The following is a 23,314-nucleotide window of genomic DNA, read 5'->3' on the forward strand; positions in this document are numbered from 1 at the left end:
CTCAATTTTTCTGGATTAGAACTTCTGTGAGGGGAATGACCCTAACTTTGAAGGTCCTGATTAGACCACCATTCAGGGGGATCAGTCGGGTAGATGGTATACTCCAGTCGTAATGCTACCTTCCCTATTACGTCTGTGAACAGATCTGTCATCTCCCGGATTATCACCTCGTAAGCTTCGTCGAAGATATATTCGAACTCCGTTGCCAAAAAAAGAACACATCACTGCTCTTGCTAACACCTCCGAACTTTTTCGTAGCTGGAGTGTTGCCATAGATATACCGGATTGCATCAACAATAATCTTATAGTCATCGTTAAGCACACGGTAGAGAGACCTAACAATGGTATGTAAGTTGCCAATGAGCCTCTTGAGGACAAACTGCTCGAGTGTTGGCATCTGGAGAACGTTTGCAAGGACATATAGCTTCGCATGCGCTAGAATATCTTGCCCAATGCTGTAAAGCATGACACGCGAATAAGCAGCATTATCGTAAAAAATTGCATCTCGGTGGTTGGGTTCTTCAGGGGGTAAAGCGGGTTCTCAGGGTTGAATGGCCACAGTGAAGCTAGCTCATAAAATGATGTGGTTTGAGCAACTGAGTCTTGTCCATCTAATTCAGTGTTAGCTTCGGAACCAGAAAGTCAACTGAGTCAGTGTACTCGAAATTTAACACAACAGATATAGATATAGCAACTGGATCCAGTATAATAGAAGGGCCTGGTATGAGAATGCGAGGACGACATTCTACCGTGGTATTCGGAACATGGGGCCCAAAATAACTCACCCGCAACGTCCTGGTCTTGAAGCGTCTCTGTCATAGCACGAAGCTTTGGCTTGCAATGAAGGCAGTTGCAAGCCCGAAGCAAAGGTTCTTCAGTCGTCAGACAGGCCTCTTCATCGGTCCAATGGCGGTAGTCCCTCACTTGCTCATAAGCACGATAGTCTTGGCGGTAAGTGAAAATGACTAGTCGCTGAACGGTAGGTCTATCGAGTGTTTTCATGTCGATAACCTTCTCGTCAGACTCCTTCCAGGACCAATCCATAATTTTCTCGAGGAAGGCAGATCCACAGGTGGAAAGGACTGTGCCATGAACGTAGAGAGGCTTTTGGTCGCCGGGAATCAACTTGAAGATAGTGTCATCGTCGAAGGCGTCAAAAGCACTATTAGCTGGTTTAGATATCCTTCTAGGCCGGCATAACTGACCCTCCCAAATGCTTGATGCTCACACTCATCGGCTCATCAACAGCTAAATGAGGCATCCTTATTAGAGACCGCAGTGCCAGTTAGCTCTAATGATCTCGGTTTGAACAGATAAATTGCTAGATTAGGAATGGATGGAAATAAGGGCATAGGAAAATGTACTCTTACTAGTAAAGCGGTGTTGGATCCATCTAACACCGATAATGGAACAATCAATGTTTCTTCCGTGTTACTGTGAGAAAGGGAAGAAAAGGCCTTTGCGACAAGTATATCCAGTTCATTTACCATGTCTGGTAGACGGAAAGAGTGCACGCTGAGAGTACCAAGACCGCGTGGGTGTTTCTCAGGAGGTGTAAGGCGAGCCAACGATGTCAGGGTACCTAAATAGTCAAACTGAGACCTCTGGTAACTGGAGGAGTTGGGATAGAAAACCAGAAATATATCAAAAGGTGACCATCCAAGGTGGCTTGGGACTGAATTGATAGAATGATGCAGATGCACTTGACAGGGCACGCACGGGTCCCTCAGCATCCACCATGGAGTGGAATAAAGAATATCTTTATCTCTAGGTACTGTAAGTTCTAATAAAGGAGGCCATTAAGGATTTACGAAGCCTTAGAGGCAAGTACTGGTAAGAGTACATACAGGTACTTTTGCAAACATCTTGTGAGTGGTGCTATGCTTCAGCAATCGGTTACATTGACCCTAGAATCTGTGTTAGGTAGACAAGTGATGGGCTTCCACTCATGGATGCTTGTATACACGATAGATCCAGATGCCGAAAATAATGGCAAATGAAGGATGCCAATTGCCAAACTCATCCTCATGAATAAAATGTGCTGATGTAATATTTTGCTGAACTGAATTCACTCACTTCACATGCTGCAATTTACCATCTGCCAGAGGCCCAGATGTGAGCAGTGAGACTGGAGACATCACCACCAGGGTGGCTATTTAGGCAAATACAAGCCATTCCGGCTTTGTCCCCACTTTTGAGTGATTTGGCCTGGCTCGTTTCCACTTTTGAGTGATTCGGGCTGGCTCGTTTCCACCTTGTATCTCTTCATACAAATCGAATATCAGAAACCAAGAAGTTATGGTAGGCTAGAGGTGAAGAAAGTTAGGCTTGTACCGGCTTGCAGGCCGAGTCAATTATAAGCCGTTAATTCAGGGTCCAAATACAGTTTTACACAGGCCGATCCGGCTTAAATAGCCACCCTGATCACCACTAGTTATGATTAGTAATCAGAAGTTGTAGTCGAGTTAAATCCACGTGATCTCACGTGATTTTCAACTTCATCCGACAACAATACGAAGACGCGACAGAGCGACGATTACAGACAGCGAGGAGGCTCGAGAAACCAGTGACAAAATGGTCTATGACTGGGATGGCAAGCTTGATACTTGCTATCGGCAGTATGTCATCGAAAAGAAATCCATTGATGAGGTGATGCAATACTGGAAGGCTCAAGGCTTCAATCCTTCGTGAGTAGAACCCCCCATCATTCCCCCAACGCGTTTTGATCGATGGGTGATTGGGCGCGTGGATTTGCATTTCTCCTCGTGGAAATGGTTAAAAGAAAAGAAGAGCAGATGACGCAGAATGTTGAATGATGCACGACTTTTCGGGAGCTCGCGCGGGCCTCTTCGGCGTTGAGAGACCGACTCTTGTGGACTATAGCGACACCATTCACATTTCCATCCATGGACGTTGGCTGACGCCTGAGGTCTTCTAGCAAACGAGCATTCCAGTCTCAATTCAAGGTATGTATTTCGATGAGGGCATGTGATCGATTGTTGACAAGCAAATAGCGATGGCACTTCCCAAGCAAGCACAATCCGGCTCACAAAAGCCCAGCGCTCGTGGCGCGCATTCGCCAGCTCTGGGAGCAGAACGAAACTCAGGCGTCGATGCTGGAGATCCTCCGTCGAGAAGGGTTCAACATCTCCTCCAGATCTCTCTCCAGGCTTCGAGGATCCCAGCGGTTCCTTCTTAGGACTCCGAACAAGACCAAGTCTGAGGAACCGACGGCTGCTACCGAAGCAATTACTGAGGATGTCCAAGATGTTCAAGATGTTCAAGATGTCCAAGACGTCCGAGATGTTCAAGATGACACCATGTCGGGCATGAATGAGAATGCTACAGATGCAGATCTCGCACAGAGCAATGTTTCCTCTGAGAACGTCAGTCTTTAGAAGTCCCATTCTTCGCGAGTCCTGTCAAGATCATTGTTAACATATCATATAGCCTGTATCCTATATTCCTGAGATCAGCCAAGCCCTTGCATCACAAGCGAACGGATACGCCCCTCAGTTGCAGAACGATCCTGCCGAACCCAACCCTACCCCGAAGCGCAAGAGACCCACCGGTGTCAGATATGATTGCGAGATGCCACTCTACGAATGCAAATCCCGTCTTGAGCTGGACAACGAGGAATATGCTGAGGTCAAGTCGACGTTCGAGAAAATCTGCCGGGAACGAGGCATCACCCGCAAGAAGGACAGCGGATGGCAAGACGCCAAGGCTACTCTCATTGAGATCCATCCGAAGCTTCGAGGGTTGCTCCGAACGGAGAATTACCCTCATGTTCCCGAACAGATCATTGACAAGCGGAACCGTGCTTTGGACAATCTGTGCCAGGATATCGCAAAGCGACTCCGCACCAACCCTCGCCAACCGCTCGCCGTTTCCAAGAATATCCTAGGCCTTGATCCGGAGCATCATCGACAAGTTCGAGATACCTTCATCGACATCCTCCACGCGCAGAATGCCCGGACCAAATCCGAGATGGGTCTTGCACGTTGGGACGCAATCAAGCAGGAGTGGATCGCCAAAACACCCCTTCTGCACGATATGGTCGCCACGGCCCCCCCCGAGAACCAGAAGGAAATAGGTAAGGCCCTCGAACTGGTTGCGAGAGAGGCACAGAAGCGCTACCGAGACAACCTCGCCAAGGAAGACCCGACGACGCGTCGCCGTCTATCCCAAGCCCTTCCTGGTCCCGGGCCCGCACCTCCGCGAATGCCGAAGAGGCACGTCCCTCTTGCTCATGACGCCCCCGCCGGACCTTCGGTGCATCCCCCAACATCCCCCCCGGCGCCCTCCACCGTCGCGATGAACGCGCTTGAGTCGCAGCTTCGCCAGGCGAATGCCGAGCACGAGGAGCGGATCGATCCCGAATTGCTTCGTGCGGCGAATCATCCCGCGCTGGCGATGCCTGAGGGCTTGCCTTCGGATGGAACGTCTCAGGGAGGCAATTTCGGATTCCACAATGCGTATCCTATGCAGCCGATGGACGAGAATGGACAGCTCTACCACTTCTCTCGAGGAGGCATGTGAGGATGGATTAAGGGACCGGTAGCATGATCGGAGACTACCGATGCTGAGGCGGAGGAGCATGATGATATCTCCTGGTCGGTGACAGGCGTCGTTACGAGGTATGAGGAGTTACAAAGGCTATGAGATATCCACAGGCGGCGTTTCGCATCGTCATGGCAAAAGTCGGCGTCAACAGACGCCTTTAATTCTTCCGTGTCCATATTCTCAGCGCTCAGCGCTCAGCGCATTAGCTCTAGCTAGTGATTCAATTCGAAACCATTAAACTTTCCAGTTCCTCCGGGCTCAATGTGCTTTTCCTCCTCCTTGGTCGCCCTCCAATTCGAGTGGGGATGACGCTCTTTCGTCGGTTCTGCAGCTTCGTCTCCCCCGTCGATAGCGTGCCCACCGATTCCGTCTTCGTTTGCGTGGCAGCTGCCGCTTCCGCCTCCGCTTGAGCAACGCTGAGCTTCTCCTCGATGGTTAGCTTGGGATATCGCTCTTTCTGGGGTCGTGTGGGAGAAAAGCCGCGAGTATGCGTCTATGTTATGTTAGTGATCTAGCTGAGATATGCGATCGTGTAGTTAACTGCGTACCTTGCGTGGTATCCTCGATTCCGAGGTTTTCGAGACCGGTTTTTCAGATGAGGAAACATCCTGCTTGGAGCCTCTCCCTTCAACCTGCCCAAGCAGCTCCAGCTCCAGTTCCAACTCCGATTCATTCTCGTCGGTGGCGCGTGTCACGTTCGACGAGCTGCTGTTCGAGGCGAAGCCGACACTCTTTCGCGGAGACTTGATGTTTCCGGCTGAATCTCTCAACGGCATCAGCGTCTCGATCCGGTCAAAGTCTAAATGTGCAGTTCGTGACTCCGATCGGTTTTTTGATGTCTCCAGTTGTTCGATCTCCGCTTCAAGGATGGCGTGCGCATGATCATCAACCAGTTCCTCGTCCTCGGATTGCTCATCCTCTTCATCGCTGTCCATCTCCCCAACGATCTCTGCCTTGCTGACCGCAGCGCTGACCGCATTTGTAAGACCCATGCCCAGCCCAAGTCCCATCTTAATTTCCTCCAAATTGATGGTATCTCCGCCTTCCGTTATCCGCTTCCTCCACCCTTCCATAAGCGCGATGGCGTCCTTCCACCTCGACTCCATCTTCTCCCATCCCTCCCTCAGCTTTAGTATCTGGTCTTCCCGTACGGCAACTTCTTCGACCGGCACGAAGTTGGGGTTCGTGAGTAGATCTCGCAAGTTCTCGAGAACGATGTCGGCGTCAGCAGCGAGCGATTCGTACGATGTTGGGAGGGTCTGAAGCATGCCGTCGATACCTCCTGGCTCTTGTCCCTCTTCAGCACCATGTCCAGTTTCAGCATTCAGCGGGGTCGATTCAGGAAGGCCTTGTAGCTCGCGCAAAGTCGCAACTGTGCTCCGGACCAGCGAAATGAGATTGTCGTTCTCATCCGCCAGGCTCTGCGAGAGCGATGTCAAGAACTCGGTAGTTTCTTGCTTCAAGCTGTACATATCATCGGTTTCTGCTCCGGCGACGTCTCCATCCTCGTATCGTCCATTCATATTCGCAGATCCAGTAGTAGGAACTCCTGGGACGACGGCTCCAGGAGTAATCGTAATGCTCCCAGCAGCCAAACCCCCACGGTTTGCTCCACGCTGATGTGTAGTGAGATGACCCTTTAACCGATTGATTTGAACATCTCTCTTCCTGACATCGTTGGCACATGCAGTCCGTACTTGAACCACCGTCGTCTTCAATCGCACCATCTCCTCCTTCATACTCCTCATCGCATTTTCGGCTGTACGGAGCGCAGCACGGGCGGAGCGTTCTTGTGCATTTGCCAGGGAAAGCTGTCGCGAGAGATCGTCCACGCGTGTTTCAAGTCGGGATATCGTGTGTGTCTGGTCGGAGGTTTCGGTGCGGAGATTCTGGAGGGTGGAGGCAATACGTTCGCGTTGGGTTTGTTCGCGCTATCCGTGGGAACAATTATCAGCTCTAATCTTGCTTCTTTGGTTCATGATAGTGCAATGCACTCACATCTCGTCTTAGAATCAAATCATGCACAAGGTTAATAATCTGCGCCATCGTCGCATCGGCTCCGCCCTCTCCTTTGGATGGACGAGCAAACTCGATGGGTTTGCCATTGCGGAGTAGTCCTCGCGCAAGGAGGAGGTTATTGACATATTGGGCTGCCGTCTTGAGGTTGTATGCATCCGTTGTCGTCATTTTGGCTTAATATGATGGATATGCAAGCTTCATCATGGTGAGAACAAGACTCTTTAGGTTCCGTTGTCGTTGTTTACGTTTGTACAAATGCGGTTTAGTGTTTCTGATGGGATATGGACCCCTGTCGCTCCACAAGAATTGTTGCCCTCACTGCCCTGGTTTGAAAACTCCCGAAACCCCGCCGCCGAGGTAACTGGTGGGTGGTGCTTGAGTGAACGGGATTGTCAGCAAGATCGAGACATAGCCTTCGCTTCTTAAGTTCATATTTAGCTTCTTTATACATTGGCATTTCTTGTTTAGAGCCGATTAGAGACTAATATCTTCACAATCCTAAGTCCTAAGTTTCAATCCGACAATGCGAGCCGTCCAGGTGAAAGAATACGTCCAGGTAAGATACTTTCAACCAAAACTGAGAGCATATTGCTACTTGACAGGCTTGAGGATGCTGTCTGACTGTGGTTGTACTATAGGGACCTGAAGGTCTTACTGTGTCTGAACTTCCAGACCCAGTTCCCGCCGCTGATCAGTATCTGATCTCCGTTCGCGCCTCTGCCACCAATTTCTTCGACCTCCTCCAGATCCGCGGGAAGTACCAACATCAGCCTCCACTGCCATGGATATCGGGATCGGAGTTCTCTGGAGTCATCCTTAAAACCCCAACTTCTCCGCCGGGGGGACAGAAGCCAGCCTTCCAGGTTGGGGATAAAGTTTTCGGTTCTGGCCAAGGAGGTTACGCCACCAAAGTTACCTGCGATGAGTCAAGGTTAAAGCCGGTGCCTAAGGGCTGGTCTTTCGAGGATGCCGCAGGAGTATTCGTGACTGGCCCGACAAGTTACGGTGGTCTCGTCACTAGAGCAGGTGTCAAAAAGGGTAAGCCATCGTACTAACCCCATTAATATATGATATGCTGACGCAGACATCATTTAGGCGATTGGGTCCTCGTCCATGCAGCAGCTGGTGGAGTCGGACTCGCTGCTGTCCAAATCGCAAAAGCCTTTGGAGCCACCGTCATCGCTACCGCCGGTACACAGCACAAGCTGGACGTCGCGAAGTCATTCGGCGCTGATTACGGAGTCGACTACCGTTCAGAAACCTGGTATGATGAAGTCAAGAAGCTGACCCCGAACGGTCGCGGGGTCGACATCGTGTACGATCCCGTCGGGATGATCGACAAATCAATGAAGTGCATCGCCTGGAACGGAAGGCTCTTGGTCATCGGGTTCGCTGGCGGCGACATTGAAAAGGTTGCAACCAACAGGGTCTTGTTGAAGAATGTGAGCATAGTAGGCTTGCATTGGGGAATGTACTCCACTTATGAGCCGGGAAGTGTCAAGGACGTCTGGGAGGGATTGTACGAATTGATGGAATCCGGGAAATATCGCGGGACAACGTATTCAGACAAGGAGTATGTCGGACTAGAAAGCGTTCCCGAGGCCTTGAGGGCACTCGGCAATCGGGAGACTTGGGGTAAGGTGGTGGTGAAAGTACCTGAAGAGAACCAGACGAAGCTATGATTGGGAATAAATTTCTGTTTTAAGTTGCGGAGAGATCGCTGATATTGATGGATGTAGACAATGACATGTATATAAGATAAGTGACGCGCTCACTTTCCATCCAGAACGAGCGCTGACGTTGTTGTCCCGTATTCATCGGATAAGACCTTGAATTTGATCGCCATGCACTTCGTTAGTAGTATCCTTGAACTCCATATTCATCAATTGACACTAACCTGGGGAAAAAAGGGTTGAAGCGTCGTCCTCACCCGAGTAATCGGAATCGAATGGCACCTCACTCCAACCATTCTGCTTTCGCAGGGTAGGCAGGAGATCGATACGCCGCGTATTGCACTCAAGTGTCATGCGCACACACACAATCTTCGCACCGACTCCCATGGAGCGACCTCTCTTTCGAAAAGCGCCCCGAGATTTCTGATGCCGAATGCAGGCACAAGTCGCGCCAGGCCCTCACGGGCAGCAGCCAGAGCTCTCGCCATGAAGACAAGAGGGTAGCGAAAGGTTGAAGATTACTCCGAATTTCTCATTTGTCCAGTGATCAGAAATTCTGTTCATGGACAAATAAACGCAGCGTTGGTGAGGACGACGCTTGAAGAAAAAGATAAGTTTGGAGTCACTACTGAGATATTTATTGAGTGGGAGATTCCGACCGAGTCATGTCTAACGCGTCGGATCAACAACATGCGTCATGTCCTCACGTGATCTAAGACATCAGGCTCCAAGTTTGCGAATGTTCTCGGACTTAGATGCCTTCGATCGGATCTTTCACTATTTCATGTCCTTCTCTTATTCATGTTCTTATCCTTTAATATCTAAACCTAGCGATATCGGCGGTCTTGACAGTTTCACAGGGTTTTGGTTTTCAAGCGGCTGATTTTGTCGTTGAACGGGTCTACGCTCTTTCAGTTCCTCCACTTCGAACATCTGATGTCCAACCAGCGGTCCAGATTGCTTAATAAACGCCCAATATCTTTGTGTCGGGCCCTGTTTCTTTGAATTCAATCCGAATCCGGGCTCTCTCTGATGTCATACCAATTGTAATAATCCCGAAGTGGACCACATCCTTGCCACGGACCTGATGTTCAATCAAAATGACCGGACCTTCGGAGGAGGGCAAGGCCACCACCGGTATGGCATGCAGCATACGCATCTGCAAAATCTAGGCGGCGTACATCAACATCAAAACTTTCCCCACGGAAGCCATGCACGAGGACAGAACAGTGCCCATCGGTACACCTCGTCCGGGACACCGCTGAGTTTGGCTCACCAATATGATCGACACGCCCATGAGGAGCCGTCCGGTAGTCATATTGAAGAGCTGGACGAATCGGGCAATGAACAGTGGAAAGAGCATATAAAGGCCTACAGGGAGTACATGCAATCCGGAACCCCACATTACCACGCCAAAACCTTTGCGAGGAGACCGCCTCCAGATATCGTGAAGGTCAATGCTGCGGATGAGGATAATGAGGACCCTGATGACCGAAGTCGGGCAGCCATTGCAAAACCGAAAGAGCGGTCAGCCTGGGCTGGTCTGGATTTATCAGGCCAAGGACTTCGACTTCTCTCATCCGCGTTGTTCCGGTTCGAATTCCTGGAAGAGCTTCACCTGGACCACAACAAGCTTGTTCGGATCCCCCCTGAGATTGGTCGCTTGAAGAACCTGATCCATCTGGACATCTCGAATAACCTTCTTGTTGAGCTTCCCGGGGAGATCGGCCTGCTTAGCAATCTTCAAGAGCTGCTCTTGTTCGACAACAGCCTCGAACATCTTCCGGTCGAGATTGGTTACCTCTTCCGGTTGCGGATCCTAGGGATCCGTGGCAACCCCATCGACCATGACGTTGGTCCTGAGATCAAAGAGGCCGGCACGGAGAATTTGATTAAGTACTATCGGAACAGGATCACGCCGCCCCCACACCCCGACCGGGACTGGATCGGTTTCTTTGAAACGTCCGACCAATCTCAAGAAACCTTCACCGCACTCTCCTACAACATCCTCTGTCAACGAGCCGGCACTTCCGCACATCACGGCTGTGTCCCGGATAAAGCCCTTAGCTGGGACTACCGCCGCGACTTAATCCTTCGCGAACTCGAAAACTTCGAATCCGACTTCATCTGCCTCCAAGAGTTCGACGCTATCACACACGAAGACTTCCGCCAAAGGCTAAGGGAGCTCGGCTACGCATCATACTACTCACAGCGAACCCGCTCACGCTACCTCAACGGGGAGCAAGCGCGTCTCGTCGACGGGTGCGGCACGTTCTGGAAGACCGACAAATACATCAGCTTGGCGTCCGAGACGCTGCGATTCGGCGAGCTGGGCCTTAATGACCAAAGCGTTAAGAAATCTGCCGACTATATCAACCGGGTATGGCAAAAGGACCACATCGCACTGGTCAACCTGCTCGAAAACCGCGTTACCGGTACGCGGCTCATCCTCGTCAACGCGTACATCTTCTGGAACCCGAAGTTCAAGGACGTCAAGCTCATCCAGGTCGCCGTGCTCCTCCGCGAAATCACCCAACTCGCCGAACAATGGGCGGACCTCCCTCCCGTCCGCGACAAGCGGTCCCGTCCCTCCGACGTCCCCGATGCACCCGATGCCCCCGACCAGGAGTTCGCTCCGTCCAGCAAATATACCAACAGCACCGACATCCCCCTCGTCATCTGCGGCGACTTCAACTCCGAGCCCACATCCGCCGTCTATGATCTCGTGGCGCGCGGCTCCCTCCCCGCGCACCACGACGACCTCGACGGACGCGACTACGGGCCCTTCTCGACGGCCGGCATGTCGCATCCACTCACCCTAAAATCCGCATACGGCGCCGTCGGCGAGTTGCCGTTCACGAACTACACGCCGGACTACCAAGGGGTGCTCGACTATATCTGGTACAGCAGCAACACGGTGCGGGTGAAGGGGCTGCTGGGCGAGGTGGATCGGGAGTATCTGAGGAAGGTGCCCGGGTTTCCAGACTGGAACTTTCCTAGCGATCATTTGCCGTTGGTGGCGGAGTTTGCGGTGACGCCGCGGCGGAAGGGCGCGGGGAAGATGTAGTGAGCGGGCGTAGGGTGCTTTCTTGCCCTCCTTTGGGATTGTTTTGTCATTTAGCTGTGCCTGAGTGCGGTCGTTTGGGGTTTGGGGTTTGAACTTGATGAAGGGACTTATGTATGGATTAGCGTTTCTTTCCTATGACTCAGATATTGTATCACAACCGCGTTTCTTGATAGAATGCAATGTATATGCTCTACAAGCTCGTTAATTCTTTGTATTTGGTAGGAGAACGAAGTTTGGTAATATCTGCATACGCCCTGTCGCTTCAAGCCTGGAGTTCACGCGCGAATGCACAATATTTAGCATATACCATTCGCCTTTTCAAACTATAACCCCTATCACGCAACTACAATCCGGCCCACATTATCTCCCCCATCTCCTTTCAGCATCTTCAAAACAATCCAAAATCCCTATGCCCCAGCCTCCGCCCCAGTCTCCTTCCCCTTCCCCCTGCTAGCCACACCCTGCGCGTTCGCGGACGAATAGTGCCTCGCCATCGCCTTCTCCCTCCTCGCCTTCTCCGCAACATGTCGTTCCCTCGCGCGATCCATCGCACTCTTCGGCTTCCCCTGCCCTGCCTGCGCACCGGCGGGCCCCTTCGCAAACTTCGCGTCACGCTGCCCATGCCCCGACGCACCAGGTGCACGCTGCGGCCACTGTTGCTCCTCCTTCCCTACCTCCGCACCACTCTTCCGCTCACCGCCATCCGGCCACCCAACAAACCCAACCGCCTCGACCTCTTCCTTCATCCGCCTAGTCCACTCTCTTCTGTCCCGCTTATACAGCTCCATCTTCCAGTTCTTCCACACCCACCGCCCGATCCGATGGCCGCGGAACTGTTCCTCGGCCTCCACGAGCTCCTCGGCGACGCGGTCACGCATGAACGCGAGGCCGGCAGTCCCGGTCCAGATGGCGTCGACGACGCGGCTGGCGGAGGGGTCGAGGGCCATGGGGGCGAGGTGGCCGTAAAAGGTGGCGATGAGCTTGCGGCGGGTGACGACGGACGCGTGGGGAACGGTGAGGGCGGAGACGAGGAGGGGGGAGAAGTAGGGGGAGTAGGCGAGAGAGAGGGTGGAAGGAGGGGGGAGGGTGGAGAGAGAGGTGAGGAGGAGGGTGCTGAGGGGGGAGGGGTGGGAGGTGATGGTTTGGGAGAGTTTCGAGACGTGGGGGTGCGGCTTTGGGGTGTCGGGTGGTGGACCGAAGTTGGTTGGGTTGGCGGCATCGGTGGAGGTTGGGTCGGAGGGTAGGTCAGAGAGGTGGAGGAATTGGGCGATGTCGAAGCTATCGTTTTCGGCATGGTAGATTGATTGGAGTTCCGAGGCGATGGGGCCCGTGTCTACTTCTCGAGCATAGCATCGTTCGATGAGGGTTCCCACGACTTGGTAACGATTCCGTCGAAACAAGTCGCCCATGGCTGGAACGATTTCGTTTCGGGCCTCCTCGAGGTCGTTCTTCCCGAACCGTTCTAGGACGCGAGACACGACATACATCGCGACTTCGTTCCGTGCTAGTGTCGCTAGCTTTCCCTGGAACAAATCCCTGGAGATGGCTTTGAATGCTTTGCTCGGCGCATGGGTAATGATGGTTTCCAGCAGCCGTGCGCCGACTGTCTCGTACATCAGCCCATTGATAAATTGTCCGCTGCCGCTTTCTGGTGTCATGGGGTCGTCAGGCAGTAGGCGGTAAATAATGGACGCCGAATCCTTGGCGACATTCTTCCCGAAGTTGGTCAATTCAATTTTGAGCAATAATTGAAGCGTCGGGTTCGCAACGGGATGTGTCGCAAGCGCTCGCAGCGCATTGGTGTCAAGCTGCTCGACCATGCCATACATCAGCTCCTCCATTGCCTTTTTGAACTCTTTGGACACTTCACGGGGAGCCAAGAGTTCGTCATTCTTCTGATTCTCCAATCCGTAGACCACGTTGTTCTCCTTCTTCTTGCTACGGATGAGCGACCTCGATGTGGACGGATTGACTGATGGGGATGCGTCGGATAGAGGTGATCCAGAAAGCACTAATAGTAGTACTCGGAGTGCATGCGACGCAAATCGATGAGACATGAAGAACCCGACATGTGGGCGCAATTCTGCCGCGGTATTGAGAAAGTACGTTCCCATGGATACGAATTTGTCGCCGCTAGGATCCATATCAATCTCGACTTCCGTTGACTTGGCGTCACCGACGGGGACATGCAGCTCTTGCGTTACCACAGTAGCGGCATGGATGAAAAGGGCCTCGCAACAATGAGATGCGAAGCGATGTCGGACCAGGTGTGAGAAACTGAAATTTGAAACAAGAACGATTAGCTTGAGACTCCATATTTTGACGCCAGCTGTGGTTCAGCGACTTTGGCAAGGACAGGGCAGACCAAATCATGGTAAGAACGAAATGGAGGAATACATACTTTCCACTGAACGCTCGAAACAAGGCTTTCAACTGATCCGAACTTGACAGCAAGATCATACGCTCCAACAGCCGGGAAACACCCTGGCTTGACGCAATCTTGATTTCCTTCCCTTTGGCTTCACGAAAGACATTGGTCAGGAACACTGCTCGCTCTTCGGGATCGGCAAATGTGTTGGCCTCAAGCTGCTCATCCGCGCTCTTGAAGTATGCCTGTTCAGATTCGTCTAATAGGCCATAGAAGGGCATGGCACCAAGGTCTGCTGGAACTCCAGATTCTTCTAAAGCATCTCCAGTCAGGTCCACGCGCATGAAGTCTTGTCCCATATCGTCCTTGATGGGAGCATTGTGCTTTTCAGGGTCGTATTTATGCTTTTCGGGGGCATTTTTCTTTTCACGGTCGGGTTTATGTCGTTTAACAGCCGGAACGTATTCCTGGACTTCTTGTGTGGAAAATTCTTCTTGCTGCAGCTCGGATTCTTCTTCGAGCTTCCTCTTTTTGTTCTCGGCGCGACGGCCACGCTTCTTGTTTTCGCGAGGCATGATGGATATGCGGAGGGAGTCGAGTGTGGATCCAACAGCTAAAGAAAGACAAGAAGAGTAGAGAGGGTCGTGGAAAATCTGCGCAGCAGTATCAGAAGAGGAAGAAGTGTTTTGAACAGTCTGACAATCTCCGCACTTCGTATATCAGATGTTGACAGGGATCGGGAATACGAAAGTGTCTAGCAGGAACAGCTGAAGACCATAAATGTTATATAACGGCGATACAGCAGTGTTTAAAATCGTAGTTGATTGGAGACACAGCAGCCAGAGCACGCTACGCCAGCGGCAATATTGCAATAATTCACTTCGACCTCGTCGTCGCAGCACGAATGGATCAGGCAATGGAGCTTGAACGGTGCAGCGATGTCAAATGATATACGACCGAAGATGGAACCAACCGCAAGAACAAGGTTAGGAGATTGGTTGTTCTACGCGTGGTGCGTTGTATAGTGTACGGAAGGTGTTTCACCAAATGTTCATTGATATCGTGAAGGAAAATTTTAGCGGGCCGATCTGAGGAGTGGAGCAGGGATGTCATCGATCAGTTCGAATGCAACCAGCAGTTCAACAGTTGAGGTTTCACTCCTTTTCGGCTGCAGGCGGGTGGCATCCGTATCTAGAAATAATCCCAAAATCCCAAGTTACTCTACAGTGTATAACCAAAGTTCAAAGTGTTAAGCTGCCGCCCTTGTAGAGTATCAAGATGTTGGATATTCACCTTGGAAGTTGGAACGCGTCGCGGTATCTTCCAGCCCTCTGATTGGCTGGATGTCCTGAAGCGACCTCACCTCATGCTCCTACTGTAACTACAAGGAGAAAGATCAGATGTATCCTAAACCTCCAAGACTCAATAATTCCTCTGTCTTTCCTTCAGACTAAAATATAGTGGCAGAAGTGGTCTAGGATCGTGGTGTTCATTGTCTTGATTTCTTTTATTGCGTGTCGTGCTACTGTCATCTATCGACAGGTTTCTTGCTGTGGGGCAGATATCGTGTCCACTTCGCCTGATTCATTGCAACATTGAGCCACTCCAAGGCCATTCAATTTGGTTAAAGTTACTGGGCAAAGCCATCTTATTCTCTCCCCAAAGGACTGCACTAGCGATATATCCGAAAACCAACCATCGACGGTATTGGGCTCCTGCGTCATTCGCTGAACACGCCAGCGGCGGCATCTACTACTCACCCTTCCGCCATGCCATCCACTGTCCAGTCCTCCATCCCATCATTCCCACGCGAGAATACGGATGACCGGACCTCTCGTGTAGCGGACTATGTGGATGACAAGCTGCAAACTTTAGCCGATTTGGAAGATCTAGATGCGCTGCTCTCAAATGTCCGCCAACAGCATGAGCTGCTCAAGCAACAGGTATGTCATCCGATCTGGTCATGGCCTCTTTAGTACGATATTCTATAAACCCATTGAAGAGTTGTCTCTCCATTTGCGGTTACTAGCGCTGCCACTATATCTTGACCATACCTCGTCTGGGAATGGCATTATTCCATCTCTGCGTCTCCAAGCCCTTAGATCCATCTACGGGCAACATCGGCGTCTCTGCTAACTCTCGATTCAGCTCGTTTCCGCCGAATCAAGCCTCCAAGAGACCCAATCGGCCTCCCAGAGTGGCTCCGATGATCTGATCCATCGCGGGGCGAACCTCACCGCCCGGCTTGGCAAGCTGGATCAGGACCTCCTCACTGTGACGGGTTCATCGGTTAGCGACGATGCCATGCAAAAGTTTGAGAATAGCATGGGCAAGTTACGGCAACTTGACATAGCCGATGGATATTTCCGACTGCTGAAAGACGTAGATGAACTGAGGTGAGTCCGGGATCATTCTGGAGATATTCACGCGATCCGCTCCCCGTTGTCTTCAACGCCTCGCGTACATGGACGAATGAACGGAAAATCTGACTATGGTTATAGTTCGCAATGCCCGAAAGAACTTGAGAAGTCTCACCGGTCTGCACTCGACACTTTCCGCCGTCTGCAAACTCTCAACGCAGCTCTTGGGCCTCTGCAAGTGGACGCAGAAGGCGCCGCGCCACACCTGCTCGATCATGTTGCGGACATCACCAGCTCAGTGCGTGGGACGATAAAGGAAACGCTTGCCAAAGAACTCCGCAGTATCCTGTCTGAGTGTGGCTGGCCGAGCAAGGAAGCCATGGTTCCAAATAATCTGCGCGACCAGTTCGACGAGTCCGTGCGGAAACTATTGGATCTTCAGCTTCCTGAGCTAGGGAGCGAAGATGGGATGTCGAGAAGCATGGCAGCGAGCATGCAAAGAGGCAAAGGGAAGCAGGCAGCGGTGTTGCTGCCGATCGAGGTCCTGGCCGCCCCGCTTGAATTGCGTTTCCGGTACCACTTTACGACGGGACGTGCAACGGATAGAATTGACCAGCCGCAAATGTTCCTATCCGCAGTTTTGGACATGCTGAGCACGCACGAGACATTTGTGATGGAGCATGTGCAGCCGATCTTATCCGCATACTTCGGTGAGCTTTCCACCAAGAACAACACGTTACTCAAAACATATGGCGATGCGATCTCGGCGTTCATAACCACCCTCTTACCCATGGTGAGAAAGAAAGTCAACGGAATGCTACCAGGCATCGACAAGGCTCCCCCTCAGCTGCTGAGTCACCTTGTCGACGAGCTTTTGACGTTCGACACTGCGCTCAGGGATGACTGGCAATATGACGAACCCGGGAACGGAAATGCCAATGAAAACGGGTGGTGCGGATTGGCTTGGGAATTGTTGGTGCTCAAAGGCTATTTCCCGAAATGGTTACAGATTGAGAATGATTTCGCTCTTGCGAGATACGAGGAGATTGTCAATACCTCAGGAAGTTTCGAAATCGATTACGAGGGGGTGGACGCGAACGCTACAAAGCCAACCAAGGCAGCAATCCGATTACATGACCTCCTGGAGAACACCACAGGTAAGAAACCATCTATATCACATCTACAACAGCTCTAACCCCTTCTTAGACAGGTACAGCCGCCTCCCCTCTTTCTCCCACCGTCTCCGCTTCCTCATCGACATTCAAATCCAAATGCTCGACCTCTTCCACAGCCGGCTCCACTCCTCTCTCGAAGCCTACCTCTCCATGACCTCCGGTGTCCTCGGCCGCAGCGTCCAAGGCATCAGCCGAGAAGAGCAAGCCCACCTTATGGGCCTCGGCGGCCTCGACCGCCTATGCCGCGTATACGGGTCTGCTTCCTTCCTCGAGGCCGCGATGCGTGATTGGAGCGACGAGCCGCTTTTCCTAGACATGTACCGCACGTTACAAGAGCGCGTCCGCGGCCGCGCCCCCTCGCCCTCGCCCCTTGCGAACGACACTAACGACAATGACGAGCCGAATCCGACCGCCGAGACCGACGCCGCCATGACCTCCAGTAACCCCGCAATCGCAGGTACCATGACCGCCTCCGACATCGCCGCCCGCACCTCTACCGCCGTACTCGCCGCCGCAGACGACGACCTCGCCCCCAGCACCGCCCCCCAGTCCCCCACCGCCTCCGTCTTCGACGAGACCGCCGGCGCCTATAACCGCCTGTGCGCCCGCACCGAGGGCATCCTCACCGACGCGGTGCTGCGGAACGTGCGGGAGGCACTGACCCCTTACCTCCGGACCGCGGGGGCGTCGTTCGCGTCGTTGTCGAGCAGTGGCGCCGTTTCGGGTCCGGCTCATTCACCGGCGGGGTTCGATCGGAATAGCCCCGGGTCCCCCGACGTGCAGCCCGTTCTCGCGGCCATTCGCTCGCAGCTTGGGTTCCTTGCGAGAGGGCTGGCGCCCGGTCCGGTGAGGCGGATCGCGAGGCGGGTGGTGGCGACGGTGGACACGGCGATGTGGAGTGCGTTGGTGGGATGGCGGATCAGTGGGGGAGGGGCGGCGGTGTTGATGGGAGATATTGGGGCGTTAGCGGGGACGATGGAAGGGCGGGGAGCTGGGGGGGTGGCGGGGACGGTGTTGAAGGGGGTGAGTGTGGAGTTGTTTTTGGAGGGGAAGAGTGGGGAGGCGGCGAGGGTGTTGGGTGTGAGGGTCAAGGGACGGGGGCTGATGGAGGGGGAGAAGGAGGAGGAGGAGAGGAAGGGATGGAAGGGGGAAGAGTTGGGGCTGTGGGAGGTGGAGAGGAGGTTGTTTGCGGATAATGAGAGTGCCAGAAGGGTGTTGGAGGAGATGGAGATTGTGAAGTTGAGCGTGGCTCAGGCAAGGCAGGCGTTGAGGTGTCGAGTGGAATTGGGTAGTTGATGGAATTGATCCTTATGATCTATTAAATTCTTACTAATATATGCAATTGTTTATATCTCCAATTTCGATATCAATGCCTCGTACCTGTATTTATGTAGACGTCACTGTCGATGCCCCTCTCGCTGATTGGTGGGGAGGGGGGAAGCTCCTCTGTGAATTTCCATCGTCACTCAGTGTGTTGATCCCGAAATCCAGTAAAGAACAAATATAGCCGTGATTTTGGCTCGCTTGAAGTTCAACTGCTTTATGTGCGTTAGTGCTTTTCACCTTCTGCTGCCCAAATCTTAGAGACCGTTCATATTCTTATGGATGTCCGCGAACCAGCCGACCATCAACATTCTGAGGAGGAAGCATGTCGTCCATCAAAGCTGCGCTGAAGGCAGCTAAAGGTGCCCTAGATGCTCAACAATATGATGAGGCCATTGAGAAAGCAAACGAGGTGCTCAAGTCCGATGGCAAGAACTATTTTGCGTATGTGTCAACCTGTGGCCTACCCTACTTAAAGACTCTGAGCTAAAATCCTCTCAAGGCGACTGTTCCTCGGACGCGCTCTCGACCGAAAAGGTCAGAAGCAGGAAGCCGCTCAAGCATATCAGGCTGCCGCGAAGCTCAAACCCGACGATGACCAAGCGTGGATTGGTTTACGGAGTGTTTATGAGACACAAGGGCCGAATAAACTGAAGGAGTACATCTCGGTAACCAGGAAGCTTACCGAGATATATGCCAATTCGTAAGGAACTGAGGTGTCTTTGAGACGGATAGATCTGACAATGGAGCGATAGGGATGATAAAGACCGCTGTTTCGCTGCACTCGACAAGGTCATCCAATTCGCGAAGAATCATGGAAGCAAGCTCCAATACGCGGCGGCGCTGGAGCTGCAACTTCCGGATTCGCCCGCGTACGATTGCCTCGAAGGACGGATACCGCGACCAGCCTATACGTACATCACGATCGCCGATGTACTCGAGGCGGAGGAGAAGTCACGAATCAACCGCGAGATCGGCGAACGAAGAACTAGAATCGGTGCCCGCATCGCACAAGTCACCGTGGAAGTCAAACTCGAAGTGCTTGGGACCAGCAAGCTGGAGGAGATTTACCAGAACATCATCGATTGGACAAGCGACGACGAGACACGGCGACAATACGAAGAAAGGCTGCTTCAACGAGCGGTCGAGGTTCTCGAGGTGCTGCCGCCACAGGAAAAAGGCACAAAGTTGGTGCAGGTACAGAAGCTGGCGCATGATATGGTGATCATCGAGCATCCGTTCGAGCCAGCTTGGAATATCGAGATCGAGTGGCAGGACGGCGACAGCCTAGCTGAATGGGACCAATTGACACTGCGCCAGTACATTGCGTTCTTCCCGGATAGTGGACTCTCCAAGGTGCTCAACGGTTTCTTGGAGTCCGAAATCAGCCCGTTTCCAGCCAAGGCCGCCGAAAAGAAGGAGGATACTGCAGATACTGAAGCTGAAGAAGAGACGCTCGCACCTGAAGATAGGCTGGTTATGATGATGGACGGACTTACGGAAGCCAAGCACTCGGCACTCGCGCACAGGATCATGGCGACTTTCTACTCACATTTAGAAGAGCACCAACTGGCCGTGGATATCGCCAGAGACGGAATTTCACTCACACAAGCCATCGCTGACGGGTGTGGGCTGTCAGTGCAGAAGAACTTGGACGATTTACGATGCATCCTTGCGTATGCTTTTGTCCATTACCAATCCCCGAGGAACCACCCACAAGCCAAAGCCATCTTCCACGAGATCCTAAGACGACGGCAAGATCTCACTCCCGCCCTTCTCGGCATTGGTCTCATCCTACAAGAAGAGCAGGACTATACCTCCGCAATCTCCTTCCTCGCCAAAGCTCACGAACGGGATCCCTACAACGCCCAGATCTTCAGCGAACTCGCCTGGTCCAAAGCCCTCAACGGCGACTACCAATCCGCCCTCCCCGATCTCCTACAAGCTCTCTCCGCCCTCTCCCCCACCGAACCCCGCCTTCGCGACCTCCGCGCCCAAATCCTCCACCGCATCGGCGCCTGCCAATGGGAACTCAACCCCACCCGCCTCGCCCGCAAAGACCGCTCCGGCGCCTACACAAACTTCCTCGCCTCCATCAAAGCGAACATCAACCACGCCCCTCCCTACACCGCCCTCGGCATCTACTACGCCGACTACGCCCGCGACCGCAAGCGCGCCCGCCAATGCTTCCAGAAGGCCTTCGAGCTATCCGCCGCTGAAACGTTAGCGGCGGAGCGCCTCGCGAAGGACTACGCCGATCTGCGCGACTGGGACGTCGTCGAGATGATCGCGCGGCGGGTCATCGACTCGGGCTACGCGAAGCCGGCGCCAGGGTCGCGGCGGAAGGGGCTCAGCTGGCCATTCGCAGCGCTCGGGGTGGTGCAGATCAACCGGGCGGATTACCCCGGTGCGATTGTGAGCTTCCTTGCGTCCGTGCGGATCGACCCAGGCGAGTATCATTCGTATGTGGGGTTGGGTGAGGCGTATCATAACTCGGGGAGGTATAACTCGGCGGCGCGGACGTTGCGGTATGCGGAAAGTCCGGATGATGGGGTCGAGATGCGAAAGCCGGAGGAGACGTGGTTCGCGGAGTATATGTTGGCGAATGTGAATCGGGAGTTGGGGTTGTTCGATGAGGCGATTGAGATGTATGAGGCGGTATTGAAGGGACGGCCGGAAGAGTTTGGGATTCAGATTGCATTGCTGCAGACGCTTGTTGACCGAGCTTGGAGGAATATTGAGGTTGGTTTCTTTGGACGCGCGTTTGATAGCGCCGTTGGAGCTTTGGCTGTCGCAGCGAGGATTGCGAAAACGAAACCGGATGCCTTCAATCTCTGGAAATCGGTTGGGGATGCTTGCTCAGTCTTTACCTACACTCAGGCGCGATTGTCTGAAGTGCCGTTTGAGAACATCATCGCGTTGCTCAAGAAAGGCGTTGAAGTGAGCCAGTACGAGTTCTTTGCGGACGTTGACGGAGTTGATGGCTCGTGCCTTGAAATGCCGAAAGAAGAGGACGGAGTTTCGATTACCATCATTCAATTGAGACGATGCGTCGAAGCTGCGATACTTGCACAGAAACGCGGTATCATGCACACATTGCAAGACATTCACGCGCAAGCGGTCGCCTGGTACAATCTAGGGTGGACGGAGTACCGAGCACATACGTTGCTCGAGCGATATTCTTCTGCTGAACCCCGCCTGAAGAAATCACTCCGTGCCGCCATGCGCTGCTTCAAGCGTGCCATCGAGCTCGAAGCCTCCAACTCGGAGTTCTGGTGTTCCCTAGGAGTCGTGACCACGACATTGAACGCCAAAGTCGCGCAGCACGCCCTTGTCCGATCGATCAACATCAACGAGCGCAATGTCCGAGCCTGGACGAACCTGGGGGCTTTGTACCTTATCCATAAGGACTATGAACTCGCCCATCAGGCGTTCACTCGTGCTCAGAGCACCGATCCGGACTACGCAAATGCCTGGGTGGGAGAGGGCATTTTGGCTGGCCTTTGTGGCGATAGGAAGGAGGCCTTACAGCATTTCACCCACGCGTTCGAACTCGCGGAGTCGTCATCGAAGCTCACGAAGGAGATGTTCTCGGTCACCAGCTTCGATGCGGTTGTTGACGAAGCGCATAAGAGCGTACAACCCAACGCCACGCAAGACGTCGTTCGCCCGCTGTTTGCGCTGCGCCAGCTAGGCCTCCAAGTCGCGGACGACGCTGTCTTCTCCCACCTCCGCACCCTCTACCTCGAACGCGTCCAAGACCACGAGCACGCAGCCCTAGACCTCGACATCCTCTCTTCCCGCTTCGAGGAAGAATACGAGGCCACCGAATCCACACAATCCATGCTCCGTTTCGCCCAAGCGAAAGCGGACGCAGCCCGCAACAAGCTCGCGCTGAGGGACTTTGAATCCGCGATTGACGACGCCGATCTCGCCACGCAGCTCGCGGAAGGAGACGAGGAAGACGAAGACGAATCCTCGAAAGGAACAGAAACCGCCAAAGACATGCAGCGCATCCGCCTCTCTGCCCGCCTCACCCAAGGTCTTGCCCGCTACTATCAATCCGACATGGACGGTGCTCTCGCCGCCTTCCGCGCCGCGCTGCACGACAGCGCCAGCTCCCCAGACGTCGTGTGCCTCCTCGCGGAGGTGCTCTGGGCAAAAGGCGGCCCAGGCAGCGACGAGCGCACGGTGGCGAAGGAGCAGCTGTTCGCGGCGATCGAGCGGGTGCCGGAGCACGTCGGCACGGTGGTGCGGCTGGGGGTGATGGCGGCGATCGAGGCGGATGAGGCGGCAGCGGAGGCGGTGCAGGTGGAGTTGCTGGGAATGCGGATGCGGGAGGACTTGGACGAGGGGACGCGGGCGAGGGTGGAGCGGGTGTTGGATGCGTTGGTGGAATTAGTGGGTGGTGGGGAGGCGGGGGCGGAGCGGAGGAGCGCGGTGTTGACGAGCGTGATGATTTCGCCGGGGATGCCGCATGGGTGGATGGAGGTGGCAGAGTTGGGGGAGGAGGCGGGGATGGAGGGAGAGACGCGGTTCGCGAGGGAGATGGCGGTCACGACGGCGTGGAGGGCGGTGCCGCCGAGGGGGACGCTGGGGCCGGAGGAGTTGGCGAGGGCGCTGGCGGATGAAGGGACGGTGGCGAGTGCGCAGAGGGCGGTGATGGCGGCGCCGTGGGATGTCGCGGGATGGACGGCGCTGAGTCGGAGGGTTGTCGCATGAGATCGCTACTACGGACGACGGACTACGATATATGATATGAA

The 23,314-nt window shown here is 53.6% G+C and overlaps 8 protein-coding genes across 8 annotated transcripts; 5 read left to right on the forward strand and 3 right to left on the reverse strand.

Annotated features, from left to right (window-relative positions):
* Nucleotides 1–182: 182 nt before the first annotated feature.
* Nucleotides 183–1,142, reverse strand: P152DRAFT_91222 (uncharacterized protein). The gene is made up of 2 exons (XM_033683339.1): nt 786–1,142; nt 183–611 (listed from the first exon to the last, which is right to left on the reverse strand). Exons 1-2 carry the CDS (start codon nt 1,042–1,044, stop codon nt 436–438), a joined length of 435 nt encoding a protein of 144 aa, XP_033532253.1. The 5' UTR covers nt 1,045–1,142; the 3' UTR covers nt 183–435.
* A 1,401-nt stretch (nt 1,143–2,543) lies between these two features.
* P152DRAFT_460323 (uncharacterized protein) lies at nt 2,544–4,804 on the forward strand. The gene is made up of 4 exons (XM_033679875.1): nt 2,544–2,687; nt 2,939–2,966; nt 3,015–3,386; nt 3,451–4,804. The coding sequence occupies exons 1-4, from the start codon at nt 2,575–2,577 to the stop codon at nt 4,540–4,542; spliced, it is 1,605 nt and encodes a 534-aa protein (XP_033532254.1). The 5' UTR covers nt 2,544–2,574; the 3' UTR covers nt 4,543–4,804.
* P152DRAFT_420564 (uncharacterized protein) lies at nt 4,706–6,766 on the reverse strand. Its single transcript, XM_033677153.1, has 3 exons — nt 6,565–6,766; nt 5,115–6,497; nt 4,706–5,059 (listed from the first exon to the last, which is right to left on the reverse strand). Exons 1-3 carry the CDS (start codon nt 6,751–6,753, stop codon nt 4,787–4,789), a joined length of 1,845 nt encoding a protein of 614 aa, XP_033532255.1. The 5' UTR covers nt 6,754–6,766; the 3' UTR covers nt 4,706–4,786.
* A 164-nt stretch (nt 6,767–6,930) lies between these two features.
* P152DRAFT_439579 (zinc-binding alcohol dehydrogenase-like protein) lies at nt 6,931–8,408 on the forward strand. Its single transcript, XM_033677644.1, has 3 exons — nt 6,931–7,141; nt 7,224–7,623; nt 7,681–8,408. Exons 1-3 carry the CDS (start codon nt 7,109–7,111, stop codon nt 8,265–8,267), a joined length of 1,020 nt encoding a protein of 339 aa, XP_033532256.1. The 5' UTR covers nt 6,931–7,108; the 3' UTR covers nt 8,268–8,408.
* A 662-nt stretch (nt 8,409–9,070) lies between these two features.
* P152DRAFT_439582 (glucose-repressible alcohol dehydrogenase transcriptional effector) lies at nt 9,071–11,547 on the forward strand. Its single transcript, XM_033677645.1, has one exon. The coding sequence runs from the start codon at nt 9,346–9,348 to the stop codon at nt 11,323–11,325; it is 1,980 nt and encodes a 659-aa protein (XP_033532257.1). The 5' UTR covers nt 9,071–9,345; the 3' UTR covers nt 11,326–11,547.
* Nucleotides 11,523–14,724, reverse strand: P152DRAFT_460328 (ARM repeat-containing protein). The gene is made up of 2 exons (XM_033679876.1): nt 13,727–14,724; nt 11,523–13,602 (listed from the first exon to the last, which is right to left on the reverse strand). The coding sequence occupies exons 1-2, from the start codon at nt 14,266–14,268 to the stop codon at nt 11,733–11,735; spliced, it is 2,412 nt and encodes an 803-aa protein (XP_033532258.1). The 5' UTR covers nt 14,269–14,724; the 3' UTR covers nt 11,523–11,732.
* Nucleotides 14,725–15,462: 738 nt separating this feature from the next.
* Nucleotides 15,463–18,524, forward strand: P152DRAFT_467669 (uncharacterized protein; the record flags this gene model as incomplete). Its single annotated transcript, XM_033680784.1, has 4 exons — nt 15,463–15,636; nt 15,842–16,089; nt 16,195–17,210; nt 17,260–18,524. The coding sequence occupies 4 exons, from the start codon at nt 15,463–15,465 to the stop codon at nt 18,522–18,524; spliced, it is 2,703 nt and encodes a 900-aa protein (XP_033532259.1).
* A 208-nt stretch (nt 18,525–18,732) lies between these two features.
* Nucleotides 18,733–23,273, forward strand: P152DRAFT_508586 (putative antiviral protein; the record flags this gene model as incomplete). The annotated part of the gene is made up of 7 exons (XM_033682587.1): nt 18,733–18,995; nt 19,054–19,254; nt 19,307–20,027; nt 20,061–20,227; nt 20,258–21,209; nt 21,246–21,395; nt 21,432–23,273. The coding sequence occupies exons 1-7, from the start codon at nt 18,877–18,879 to the stop codon at nt 23,271–23,273; spliced, it is 4,152 nt and encodes a 1,383-aa protein (XP_033532260.1). The 5' UTR covers nt 18,733–18,876.
* Between the last annotated feature and the right edge of the window lie 41 nt (nt 23,274–23,314).

Source organism: Eremomyces bilateralis, assembly GCF_010015585.1.
Source record: "Eremomyces bilateralis CBS 781.70 unplaced genomic scaffold P152scaffold_17, whole genome shotgun sequence".
In the NCBI taxonomy this organism is placed as follows: Eukaryota; Fungi; Ascomycota; class Dothideomycetes; order Eremomycetales; family Eremomycetaceae; genus Eremomyces; species Eremomyces bilateralis.

What these genes read in the sequence shown, in the direction of transcription:
- P152DRAFT_91222 (XM_033683339.1), bottom strand. Translation starts at nt 1,044, where the DNA reads ATGGATTGGTCCTGGAAGGAGTCTGACGAGAAGGTTATCGACATGAAA. An exon ending in TCAAGACCAGGACGTTGCGG is followed by an intron (nt 612 to 785) that starts GTGAGTTATTTT and finishes ACACTGAATTAG; the next exon opens with ATGGACAAGACTCAGTTGCT.
- P152DRAFT_460323 (XM_033679875.1), top strand. Translation starts at nt 2,575, where the DNA reads ATGGTCTATGACTGGGATGGCAAGCTTGATACTTGCTATCGGCAGTAT. An exon ending in CATTCCAGTCTCAATTCAAG is followed by an intron (nt 2,967 to 3,014) that starts GTATGTATTTCG and finishes ACAAGCAAATAG; the next exon opens with CGATGGCACTTCCCAAGCAA. An exon ending in GCAATGTTTCCTCTGAGAAC is followed by an intron (nt 3,387 to 3,450) that starts GTCAGTCTTTAG and finishes CATATCATATAG; the next exon opens with CCTGTATCCTATATTCCTGA.
- P152DRAFT_420564 (XM_033677153.1), bottom strand. Translation starts at nt 6,753, where the DNA reads ATGACGACAACGGATGCATACAACCTCAAGACGGCAGCCCAATATGTC. An exon ending in ATTTGATTCTAAGACGAGAT is followed by an intron (nt 6,498 to 6,564) that starts GTGAGTGCATTG and finishes TCCCACGGATAG; the next exon opens with CGCGAACAAACCCAACGCGA. An exon ending in AATCGAGGATACCACGCAAG is followed by an intron (nt 5,060 to 5,114) that starts GTACGCAGTTAA and finishes AACATAACATAG; the next exon opens with ACGCATACTCGCGGCTTTTC.
- P152DRAFT_439579 (XM_033677644.1), top strand. Translation starts at nt 7,109, where the DNA reads ATGCGAGCCGTCCAGGTGAAAGAATACGTCCAG. An exon ending in AGGTGAAAGAATACGTCCAG is followed by an intron (nt 7,142 to 7,223) that starts GTAAGATACTTT and finishes GTTGTACTATAG; the next exon opens with GGACCTGAAGGTCTTACTGT. An exon ending in TAGAGCAGGTGTCAAAAAGG is followed by an intron (nt 7,624 to 7,680) that starts GTAAGCCATCGT and finishes GACATCATTTAG; the next exon opens with GCGATTGGGTCCTCGTCCAT.
- P152DRAFT_439582 (XM_033677645.1), top strand. Translation starts at nt 9,346, where the DNA reads ATGTTCAATCAAAATGACCGGACCTTCGGAGGAGGGCAAGGCCACCAC.
- P152DRAFT_460328 (XM_033679876.1), bottom strand. Translation starts at nt 14,268, where the DNA reads ATGCCTCGCGAAAACAAGAAGCGTGGCCGTCGCGCCGAGAACAAAAAG. An exon ending in TTTCGAGCGTTCAGTGGAAA is followed by an intron (nt 13,603 to 13,726) that starts GTATGTATTCCT and finishes TTCAAATTTCAG; the next exon opens with TTTCTCACACCTGGTCCGAC.